This window comes from Acinonyx jubatus, chromosome C1, assembly GCF_027475565.1.
Source record: "Acinonyx jubatus isolate Ajub_Pintada_27869175 chromosome C1, VMU_Ajub_asm_v1.0, whole genome shotgun sequence".
In the NCBI taxonomy this organism is placed as follows: Eukaryota; Metazoa; Chordata; class Mammalia; order Carnivora; family Felidae; genus Acinonyx; species Acinonyx jubatus.
In genome coordinates this window covers 175,219,481-175,232,316 of record NC_069381.1, presented here as the reverse complement: position 1 = coordinate 175,232,316, position 12,836 = coordinate 175,219,481, and the positions used below count along the sequence as shown (strand labels likewise).

At 40.6% G+C, this 12,836-nt stretch overlaps 1 protein-coding gene across 4 annotated transcripts in view; it reads right to left on the bottom strand.

Annotated features, from left to right (window-relative positions):
• Positions 1-12,836, bottom strand: part of MYO1B (myosin IB) — a 187,512-nt gene that overhangs the window by 81,941 nt on the left and 92,735 nt on the right. For all 4 annotated transcript variants that reach the window (XM_027054426.2, XM_027054446.2, XM_027054466.2 and 1 more), the window contains exon 5: positions 2,250-2,354. In XM_027054426.2, the coding sequence (XP_026910227.1) occupies positions 2,250-2,354 (105 nt within the window). The remainder of the gene's footprint in view (positions 1-2,249; positions 2,355-12,836) is intronic.

Here is a 12,836-nt window from a genome sequence, read left to right as displayed (position 1 = left end):
ATGCAACCTTGAAAATGCAGAGCGCTGCTCTAGTTGTCATGAAGACCATGACATCGTTCATGTTTGCACAGGCTAGTCTTCCTGGTGGGTGTGAACACGCAGGCCTGCCAAGTTAACTAACTTGCATAGCCCAAAGTCCAACTTGAGATGCTGATGTATAAAGGACAGTTTATTGTGGTTTGAAGGTCAAGGGCAAGTGAAGGAATTGCTTCAAAAAAACTTTATTCAGGGCGCCACTTGCACACCATAAAACCATCTTTTCATCAAACAAATCTGAGTTGCACACACAGCGCGAAACACTAAGGTCTTTTATTGTGAGCCACAGGATCAAAAACAAGTGTTTCATTATAGAACACTTGAGACACATTCCTCAATTGTTTTTTTAAGTTCATTGTTTGAAATGTTCATTTACAGTAGCAGTTCCAGTTAAAAAGTAAAGCATTCCCATCAAAGATAATACATGCCCACAGCAGACATTTCTTCCATTTCCTGCGCTGGGGCCTAGTTCCAAATACCATCAAATAAAGGGTCAGATTCTAATCACAGATGCAAGCTAGAGCATTCCACAGTGCTTCTCCTTTATATCACAGCATTCTTAAAGTAAACAAATACAGAAATACATGTATATCACCCTCACTTAAAAGCAAAAGACAAAGCAAACAAAAAGCCAAATAAAATGAAGGTAACAGCACTTTCTATAATAGCTTCTTTATTCATTAAGGTACTGACGAGGAAGAAAGGTCGGTGACAATGAAATAGATGCTTCAGCCTTTGCTTTTCACAGGCTAAAGTATTTTCAGTAGTCTTATTTCACTTTCTGCAGGGATAAAGATGCCTGGTATCTCCTTGGAATAAAGCAGGAAAGAGGGGCTGGGTCTAGGAAATAAAGACAACAGGCAAGGTTCTGTCCCTCCACACTGGGGAGGGGGTATCCGACTCACCCCAAAGCAGCTCTGCTTTAATCCCTGTTAAGCCTTGACCCTCCGTGACTTTGAACAAAGAGTCGAGCCAACCTACTCTTCTAGACCAAAGATTTTAACCAGACATGGTTCTGACCCTTCCCTGCCAGATGACATTTGGTAATGTCTGGAGACATTTTCAATGGCAATGACTGGGGGCAGAGGTGATCCTGGCACCTAGTGGGTAGAGGCCAGGGATGCGGCTAAACGTCTTCCAGTGAATGCACAGGACAGCATTCTGTAGTAGAGACTGATCCAGTCCCAAATGAGGTTGAGAAACCCTATTCTATCCCAACAACTGTATTAAGTGACAACAAAGACATGCGTATAATATAAAGCAACATTAAGGGCTTGCCATCAATAGGGAAAGACTGATTTATTGTTTCCAAAGCAAAGAACGGTTTATACCTATGTTTTATGCCAACTTCCATGGCATTAGGGGCTCACCTCTGGCTTTTTCTGATGGTTGCATGAGCTACATGTATGTATATTTTTATGTTGAAGCCCTAACCCTCAATGTGATGGTGTTTGGAGCTGGGGCCTTCGGGAAGTAATTAGGGTTAGATGAGGTCAAGAGCCAGCCAGGGTCCCTGCCCCCAACCGCCACACACAAGGAAAAGGTTATGTGAGCACAGAACAAGATGGTGGCCACCTGTAAGCCAAGCGGCCTACTTTGCCAGCACCTTGATCTTGGACTTCTGAGCTTCCTGAAGTCCAGAAATAAATTCCTGTCATTTAAGCTACCCAGCCTTTGGTATTTTGTTATGGCAGCCCAACCTGACTAACACAGATGGCCAACCATAGAATCTGAACTCTAAAGTCAGGTTTAGACTTTCTGTGACCCTCAAAAAAAACTATTCTTTAGCTGTTTCTCTGGCACAGTCTTTCTAACAAAAGAAATAAGCGTTCACGTATGCTATCCTGAATGATAAAATAGCACCGTGCTCACGCTGCTCTTTTTCACCAAGTTTTTCCTAGCCATCAAATCAAACGCAAACATCAGTTGATTATTTTTAGGCCAAGTCAAAGTGAGTCAAATAAAAATTGAAATGGAAAAAAGTGACTGTAAGTGGAAAAGCTCCTTTTGGATGAGTGAACGGTTTCCTCCTGGAAGCACCTGAAGGCAAGAGTTCTTAGGACACAGCTCACTTGCTTGGCAGGTCAGGGCCTGAATCTCTTCCTTCCTCTTCCCCTGCAGCCCACCTCCCAGCCCACCAGGTACCTGAAGGGCCCTGCAGGCTGGATCTACTGTTCAAGTCACACTGACCCAGTGTGCACAGGAAATCCTACCTTCCAGGACTGGATTGGACTGTAAAAGCTGTTCTTTGACTTGGTTCACTTCTGCTCCTTTTCCACAAACTGCTGCTACGTAGGACATAACAAGCTTGCTGGCCTCTGTGAATGAAACAAACCATATTTGTAAATTAAGCAGAAATCTGTAAAAAAAAAATTTTGGAGGAAGGAAATTGGGGGTAGAAGATCCACTAATAATGTGTCAGGATGTCTTTATACCTGGGAGTAAATAATTTTTGGAAACATTTTAAAATATGGGTGCTTTTCACCGGTCAGAATGACGAAAATTAATAAGACAGGAAACAACAGGTGCTGGTGAGGATGCGGAGAAAGGAACCCTCTTACACTGTCGGTGGGAATGCAAACTGGTGCAGCCACTCTGGAAAACAGTATGGAGGTTCCTCAAAAAGATAAAAATAGAACTATCTTATGATCCAACTGCACTACTAGGAATTTACGCAAAGGATATAAAAATATTGATTTGGAGGGATACAGGAACCCTGACGTTTATAGCAAATATCAACAAGAGCCAAATTATGGAAAGAGCCCAAATGTCCATTAACTGATGAATGCATATACTATTCAGCTATAAAAAAGAATGAGATCTTGCCATCTGCAACAACATGGATGGAGCTAGAGAGTATAATGCTAAGGGAAATAAGTCAGAGAATGACAAATACCACATGATTTCACTCATATGTGGAATTTAAGAAACAAAGCAAATGATCATAGGGGGAAATAAGAGAGAGGAAAACCAAGAAACAGACTTTTAACTATAGATAAAAAACTGTTGGTTGCCAGAGGGGAGGCTGGGGGATGGGTAAAATGGGTGATGGGGATTAAGGAGGGCACATACTGTGATGAGCACGGGGTGTTGTATGGAAATGCTGAATCCTTGTACTGTACTCCTGAAACTAACATTACACTGTATGTTAACACTGATTTTAAATAAAAACAAAAAATGTAAAAACTAAAAAATAATAAAACATTTGTGCTTTCTATTCAATGACATGTCATTAATTCAGATATAATAGGAACTGTGCTTAAAGGTTATCACCAGGAAGAAGAAAATTTTGCTGAGTAATACAGCCAACAACATGTCAGAACTATCTTCTTAAAGCAATCATTTATACACGATGACTGTATCATACACAGTAATTCAACTCAAAAATAACTTGGTAGCTTTACAAAAGTATTTTTTTTTAACGTTTATTTATTTTTGAGAGAAAGAGAGCATGAGGGGGAGAGGGACAGAGAGAGAGGGAGACACAGAATCAGAAGCAGGCTCCAGGCTCTGAGGTGTCAGCACAAAGCCCAATGTGGGGCTCAAATTCATGAGCTGTGAGATCATGACCTGAGCTGAAGTCGGACACTCAACCAAATGAGCCACCCAGGTGCCCCACAAAAGTATTTTCAAAGTTTGAAAGAACTGTTCTCCCCCAAAATATTTCCAAATCCGACTGGTCTGCTCACAACTAGACTAAATTAATGACTCTTCAACTCAGTTAAAACACTAACCAGCTAGGGGCGCCTGGATGGCTCAGTTCATTAAGAGTCCGACTCTTGGTTTCAGCTCAGGTCAGGATCTCACAGTTCATGGGATCAAGCCCCGTGTCAGGCTCTGCACTGACAGTGTGGAGACTACTTAGGATTCTCTCTCTGCCCCTCTCCCATTCATGCTCCCTCTCTCCCTTAAAAATAAATAAATAAGCATTAAAAAACAAAAACCCTAAGCAGCTAATGTAAGGATTTGATAACAAGAAAGATAGCTTTTTCAGGGCACAGTTGTATTCATAGATTTCACTCGTAACTCTGAAAGGTAAACTGCTAAAAGAAGCTGGCTACCTGAGGCACACGAAGATTTCTTAGCTCAAAGGAGGACAAGATTTGTTTTCGGTGGTTTTATTCTTTGGTGTCTACCTATCAGCCTGTGGGCCCTCCCAGCATCTGCCTCCCAGAACCTGATCTTTTAATACTGTGTGCCAAGGAACATTGATAGATATTCAGGGGAAATGAGGTCCAAAGTCAACTGAATTTAGAGTCACAGTGAATTAGGGGAAGTGAAATGGGTTTCTTTTTAAAGGGTTTATCAGAGGATCATGTGCATTGTGGAATTCTGGAGAAGGATCCTGAATGCTATGTTTTCCAAACTGGTTTACCATGGAATCTGTTTCTCACTGAGCTGTCTTCATTCTGATTTTCCATACCAACGTCTGGGAACAGCTCAACTATTAATTGTCAGCAGAATTCAACACACACCCTCATTTTGGGCAGTTGAGGTTAGAAGACCAGTCGCCCAAATCTTGCTTTCTCTGAAGTCTGTGCACTGGTGCCACTGTCCAAGAGCAGGAAGCCTTCCTCAGGTGTGAGTGACGATACCTGTGCCCTCAGGTGTGAAGGGGGCAAATGTCAACACTGTCATTTCTCACACTATGACAGGCAGGTGGCTTCCAGTCCCACCCCCCACCACGAGGTAATAAATGAACAAGTGGAATGCCACCTTGGGCACATTGCCAACACTTGCTTTAAGGGTTTTAGAGCAACCCAAAAGCACTGACTAACAGAGGCACTGAGCATGAAAAATCTACTCAGATCACACAAAGCTCTCAAGGCCTAAGGTGACTGCTCACGGAGTACGAGCAAGTAGGGTTGTAGGAAAGTTAAAGGATCTCGTGGAGCCCTAAGAAATGACATGGGAGGCTGGGGACTTCTGCGATGGTCGGAGTTAAGTCTTCCTCCAATTTGCTTTCTGGGTAAAGAAAATGGGTCCAAAGAGATTCTCCAGTGGTCTGTGATGACTGATTTCTGTTGTCTCCTTTTAGGGACTGTAACCAAGAAACGCCAGTCTTTTCATCTTTGCGATTACCTTCCTCCAAAGGGCAGGGTCCCTTCCTTCACACACTGTCCACTGTATAAAGTTCCCGAACCACATTTCCCACTGTTCTCGGGGTTTAAGTCTCTAAAAGCTGGGGAATTATACATGGACAATGAGTTTATATGTTATCACATGTCCTCTGACTTCTGGTGCCACAATTCCCTCCACCCATCAGTCCAAACTAGAACTCTTTTTCTGGTCCCATCAGGGGATTTTCTTTCTAGAATCTCTGGCTTTCAAGTTCAAGTGACGCTGCCCTCCCAATAAATTCCTGACATCCGGTGCCGACAGGTCTCCAACTCGGGGCCACCTCTCCTGAATTGCCCACGTGTCCCAGCTCTGTACCGGCCTCTGAAGCAACTCACCTCCAGGCTTGCTTTCTCATCATTCTGCTTTCTCAGTGTTACCTTCATTCCCCATACTCACCTACACCCTCACATAGGTTACTATATTCTTTCTTGGCAAGAATTTCTGGTCTTTCGACTTAGTATACTATTAGAAGACTAAAAACATTCACAGGCACAAAAACTGTCTCAGATAGTGGCAACACACACACATACATAAACATATTTTAGATGAAAAGGTAAGTTTCCTTTTAGGTAAACTGACAATAAATATCAAAAGTCCAGGCTAAGCTGTTTTGCTTATTCCAATGATTATGGACCTCACTGCAGCCAAACCTCAAACTTCAGATACATGACCACACCAAATTCTCTAGAAATCCTGTTCTGGTCCAGGATGGACTCTAAGGAACAAAATGCTGGATGGGGAGGGGAGGGTGGGAATCAACCAAGAATCAAATCTGTCTGGTGGCTGTTGTAATTGACTTGGCCTCTCAGAGAATTTTTAACGGCTAGTATGAAACAGAATCAAGTTTTCTCAGAGTCAGATCTGTTAAAAAACGGTACAAGATGTAGATCTTTCGGAATCTGAATTGGACTTACATTACCTAGCTGTTGAATTGCACATAAACTCACAATATCTACTGAGATACAAAGATGAGTTAACTTCACTGAAATTAGGAATTACCTGTACTGACTCTATATAAGTCATTCAAATACAATTTTTAAATACTGTTCAAGGATACTTATTCCTAAATTGTTAAAAAAAGTTTGTACATTCAATTCTTCGCTTGAAGAATTCTTCAATTCTTCAGGAAATCTAATACTGGGCTTATTTTAATAATTCATTTCTGGAAGCCAGGATTAAGAGTAGTTTTCTTTAAACAGTCTCATGATCTCACAGAGACAACACTTACAATTTCTTTTCCTGACATAATACTTGCACTTTAACTTAAGTAGTTCATGAGCTGCTCACTACTTTAGAGAATTAAGTAGAACAGTAAGAAGAAGTTGCAAGCTCCAACATCGTTTAGAAGACTGTTCTCATAATATTTCACCATGCTGGAAACAGGAAATAAGAGTCATCTCATGAAGCTTTCTGCTTCATTTCCTTTTGGCCCCTCTGTGCTAAAGTTCAAATAAATTTATATCTTCATTCACATATTTAGATATTTATCCAAATCAAACCTTGCTGCCACACCCTCTATGAATGAAATATATTGCTAAGAATCAAGAATTTTCATCTTCTGCATTTCAAAGTCTAGATTTTGAGTTACGTTGACTGTTAATGGAAACCAACTAACCATGACCTTGGCAATCACAGCATAAAATTATAAGCATTTTCCAAAGCAACACAGACTGTGGATACTTTAATCCAGTAATCATACTAACAACAATGCCTTTCATGTATACTGTAAAAATATAAAATGATTCTATTTGAGACAAAAAGGTATATTCTTCACGTGTACTCAAAATTCTAAAAGCACTACTATTTTAGCCCTGAGTACACTGGCATTTAAAACTGGCAAAACATAACAGCATTTGCTTAGAATCAATTCTCAGCTCATCATTTTCTTTCACTCATATATAAATTTATGTACATATATGTTTGAATGTAACTTGAACCCTAAAATTCATCAACAGTCAGGCAAACAAAATACTGAGTCTTCAAAGTAAAAATTTCTTCTCACTAGAAAATGGTAGAACATCTAGGGCTTAATAGATACTCTGCACTAATGGGAAAATGGCCTACAACATTTTGATCCAGATCAAAATTCATTTCGACAAACAATGTAAAGGGGTTACAGAGGACAGTTTATGATTCTGGGCATTTTAAATTCCTGATAAGAAACACATGATAACTAATTTACCTCGGTATTCTCTGGTACCTTGCAAAAGGTTGTGAACAATATATATTATATGTTATTAGGCAATCATTACATAATAATTATATAGTAATATTTTTATGAACAAAAGCATCGTGAAGTAGCAGTAGGTGAATGAGAAGGGAAACACAAACATTTCAATGAAAGACATTTGCACCAAAACATCAAAACCGGGGCATGTTCACAGCAAGCTCCCGTGGACTCAGTCACTGTATCATGAAAAAAAAAGTATGGGGCACCTGGTTGGCTCAGTCGGTTAAGCCTCTGACTTGAGCTCAGGTCATGATCTCATGGCTTGTGAGTTCAAGCCCCATGTTGCGCTCTGTGCTGACAGCTCAGAGTCTGAACTCTGCTTTGGATTCTGTGTGTGTGTCTCTCTCTCTGTTCCTCCCCCGCTTGCACTCCGTCTCTCTCTCTCTCTCTCAAAAATAAATAAAGATTATGGGGCGCCTGGGTGGCTCAGTTGGCTAAGCATCTGACTTCGGCTCAGGTCATGATCTCACGGCTTGTGAGTTCCACCCCCGCGTCAGGCTCTGTGCCGAAAGCTCAGAGCCTGGAGCCTGTTTCGGATTCTGTGTCTCCCTCTCTCTCTACCCTCCCCCATTCACGCTCAGTCTCTCTCTTTCAAAAATAAATAAACATTAAAAACTATTTTTTTTAAGGTATGACATCCGTTCATTGCACACGCAACACCATCGGTGTCACATATAGATCATGTAACACGTACACATACAGCAAACAGAGAGAACCACACATTCACACACAAAAAAAAAACTGACAGATTTATCTGCTCCTATACCTCTCTATCTCCTTGGCTAGGATACCCAAGTTTTTCTAGGGACTGAGCTTGCATAGGTCTGCTGGCCCAGGGACTTCAACAGTAAGACTCCCCAAGTCAACGAGGCCACCCTTGTGCACAATGAAACAAGGATGCTGCAACACGGAGGAACACCCTTCTTGGCAGTCATCTGTCTGCAATGCTGTCAAATGACCCAGCTGCAGCATAGCTAAACTAACCAGACAGGCAACCACAAACTGTTCCAAGCATGGGACACAACGCATGGGTCTTGCAATGAGAAACGCAGCCTTTACTCTAAGAGGAGTCATGACAGGCCACGTTTTATTGAAATACAACTATGTATACAAGTGGCTTTGCTTCTGAGAGTTGGCCACAAGATCTCTGATAATTCATATAAAACGTGGATCGAGAGAAGCCTTTCTCACATGGGGAAGAAACAAAACAAAAGCTCACTGTGTTTGGGGTTTCTGTTTGCTTAGCTATTCTGCTTCGATGTGATATCTCTGTAAAGAGATGCAAAGTAGTACAAGGTCATTTGGGGTTCAGAACCAAAGGTCTTAATGAGCAAGACAGGCTCCATAACTCTTTTAGCAGACGGCTAGAGAGTTCCTACAAACCGATGTAACTGTAAAATTAGAAACCAAATAACTCATAATGTTTTCTCACGTCAGGATCATCTTCTTAGGCCCACAGATTCATTTTGATGTCTTTGAAAAATGTAGTTACGATGATTCCTTCATGTTCTGCCCCCCTGCCCCCTATCAGGGCTTGAATGATTCTCCATAAACTATCTGTATTCACGGTAGTGAATTCTGAGTTCACTGCCTAGAAATACTTGGGCACTTTTATGAGGCATGATGAATTTTTTATTTAGCACAGCAGTGATGAATTAAATAGGGCCCCAAAGGACTCAGAGTTCAAGCCTCTCCCTGAGTGCCCACATTATATAATCATGCAGCATAAGAGTGTACCCGATGCTTAAGCCCAATAACATCATCATCTGCCAAGGCGGTTTACAACCTCGTTAAATTAATTACTTCTTATAAACTAAGCCCTCTGATACTGCAGGGTACTTCTGTATAAGCTGTCAAGTAAAGATTCTTACTGAAAACAGACACTACGTATAAAGCACATAGCACACTCTGGGCCCTCAATAAATATTAGTTCTCTTCTTCTTTCATTTAATTAGTAACAAAATTTTTAGTGACTGTGTACTCAGAAACAATTTTAGTGGATAAGATGACGTGACATTTCAAAAACAGCCTGGCATCCCGCTTTCCCACATAACTAAACCCCCTCTCCAAATTCCTCACACTACCATGCTGCAATCTCTGTATTATTTTCCATCATTTCATTTTCCCGGAAGTAATCTCCATGAAACAGACATTAATTAATACATAAATTCTATACTTTACTGGAACGTATAGGCTAATGACAACTACAACCTAGATAAAATTTGAAGCAATTTTTGTATCACTGCTTTCAAAATGAAAGAAAAGTAGGAAAAAATGGAATAAGTAAGCAAAGCACGATGTGTCCCTGGGGACAGAGGTAGGAGATGCTGCTGGGATCTAGAAATGAAAAGGAAGAACTTGTTAGCAGCTACCAAAGAGCATAGTTGAGTGGATATTTAAAAACAGCAACTCTTGGGATGCCTGGGTGGCTCAGTTGGTTAGGCGTCCAACTCTTGGTTTCAGCTCCGTCACAATCTCACAGCTTCGTGGGTTCAAGCCGGCATCAGGCTCTATGCTGACAGTGTGGAGCCTGCTTGGGGTTCTCCCGCTGCCCTCTCTCTGCCCCTCCCCCACTCGTGCTGTTTCTGTCTTTCTCAAAATACATAAACTTTAAGAAAATAAAAACAGCAACTCTCAGGAGTAGGGTCTACCTCCTGGCACTAGGAGGTTTAGTGATAATGGAAAACCAAAGCATCACAGGGTCCAGGAATCACAGCGGATCAAAATGGAGACAAATGCATCAAGCGACCTCTAGGCAGTACTACCCAAAGTATGATCCAAAACCCCCTGCTACTCAAAGTTGGTTGTTCCATGGACTGTTACCAGTCTGCACATGAGAGTAGGCTCTCATAAGTTTTTACAGCAATTTGGTGATTCATTTTGCCTGCTTAAGCTAAAAAAAAAAAATTAGAGATTGGTTCTTCCATACCTTTATTTCCTTTTTCTGGCATCAGTCAGGAAGAGATTTGGGAAGGAGAGACTGGTGTTCCACGGTAGAGAGTTTGAGAAGCGCTGTCCTAACATGTGTATGGTACCCTCCTCCAGATTCCCACTCAAAGCAGTACCCAGAATGCTTTATTCTATTATAAACAGAATGGCCCCACTGGAGGGGAAAAGCAAAGGCCCTGACAAGCAGCTGTCTATTCTTATGACAGAGAACAAAGGGATCCAAGGAAGGACTAAATCTAGGGAAGACAATTGGGAGAAAAGGATTCTGAATGCAATATTGAAACCAAAAGGACAAGTTATTAATTTAAAAAAATATCAAGAGAAGAGAAAACTACAGAAAAGAAGAATGAACTCCACACCACTAGATTTCCCCCAGAGGAATGAGGCGTTTTTGTTTTTCTCAGAAAAGGATGAACACCAATCCTCTCAAATAGTACCAGCAACCTCCACTTTGTTTTTCAATAAGGAAGACACACGAGCCCACCAGGCGATAGAATCTTTCTCCAGGAGGGAGCAGTGCAGTTTACGACACTCTGAGAAGGAGGAGGTCATACACTGACATGGCTAATTAGTAGATGCGCTGTCTTCGTGGAATGTATGTTCCAGCGGAGATGAAGACATGGCCAACACCAATCAAACCAATGACCACAACCCACTTCTGATGACTCACTTAGGAACAAAGTGATACAATCAGACCCTCAAAAAATGTATCTTTAGTCACGATGAAGAATGAGTAAAAACCTAAAAAAAATTAATAGGCTTAGGAATATTTTCATCTCTTCCTCCTTCACAAATAAAAAAAAAAGGTGTGAAGTGAGTAGGCTTGTAGATACAGTCAAAAGGATTGGGGGAAGGGGCAGGCAGCATGAGATACACCACCAATACAAATGCCTTCTGTCAAGAGGCATAGTTTTTAACTTGCCTTGCTACCATTTTCATTGATCAACTTGGAAACAAACAAGAAGCTGTACTGCTTCTAAGAATTAAATTGTTTCATAAGAAAGAACTGCTTAGTGATAGAAAAGAGGCAGACACTTTCTCCCAAGACACCAGTGTCCTCTTAAAGAACCTACTGTAAAGAAAGAGTTCTGAACAAAGACCTCACAAACTTCTGAGCAAATAGAGGTTTAAGAGTCCATACCCAGAGATTCAGATGAATGATCCAAAAACGGATGGGACACTAAATAATGAAATACTGTCTATATATAAAAAACTTTTTTTTAACATTTATTCATTTTTGAGAGACAGAGCATGAGTAGGGGAGGGGCAGAGAGAGAGGGAGACACAGAGTCTAAAGCAGGCCCCAGGCTCTGAGCTGCCAGCACAGAGCCCAATGCGGGGCTCAAATCCACAAACCGCAAGATCATGACCTGAGCTGAAGTCATACACTTAACAGACTGAGCCACCCAGGTGCCCCATAATACTATCTATATATAATACGGAGCAAAATTTTTAACAAAAAGTAGCACAAGGTGCAATTACCAAAAAGGAGAAAAGCCTGAGAGAAAGGTGCAGAAGTAGATAGGGACAAGATCACACAGAACCTTAACAAGCACACTGGATTTGACATTTATTTTAGTGCAACAGAAACCATTAAAAATTTTTATATAAAAAATACCTTGAGACAAATGAAAACAGAAAAACAATATACCAAAACTTTTGAGAAGCAACTTTTAAGAGGAAAGTTTATAGTCACAAGTGCATACAAGAATAAAGACCTCAAATAAACCTAATATTACACCTCAAGGAAGCAGAAAAAGAAGAACAAACTAAGCTCAAAGTTAGCAGAAGGAAGGAAATAATACAGACTAGAACAGAAATAAATGAAACAGAGAATTGGAAAATCACAAAAGATTAATAAAACTAAGAGCTGGTTCTTTGAAAAGATAAAGCAAATTGACAAACCTTTAGCTAAATTAACCAAGAAAAAAAGAGAGAGGACTCAAATAAATAAAATTATAAATGAAAGAGGAGACATTCAACAAATATCATGCAAATACAAAGAACCTGAAGAGACAGTACTCTAAACAGTTACATGCCAACAAACTAGACAACCTAGAAGAAAAGGATAAGTCCTAGAAACATGCAAACTACCAAGACTGAATCATAAAAAATAGAAAATGTAAACAGATTAATATCAAATAAGATTGAATCAATAATCAAAAACCTCCCCCCAAAAGAAAAACCCCAAATCAGATGGTTTCACTAGTGAATTCTACTAAATGTTTAGGGGAATATTAACACCAATCCCTCTCACTCTTCCAACACACTCAAGAAGAGATAACTTCCAAACTCATTTTACAAGGCCAGCATTACCCTGATACCAAAGCCGGATACTACAAGGAAACTGCAGATCAATATCCCTGATGAATACAGATGCCAAAATTCTCAGCAAAATACTACCAAACTGAATTCAACAGCTTGTGAAAAGGATCACACACCATCATCAAGTGGTATTCATCCCTGAGATGCAAGAATGGTTCAAACATATGCAAATCAA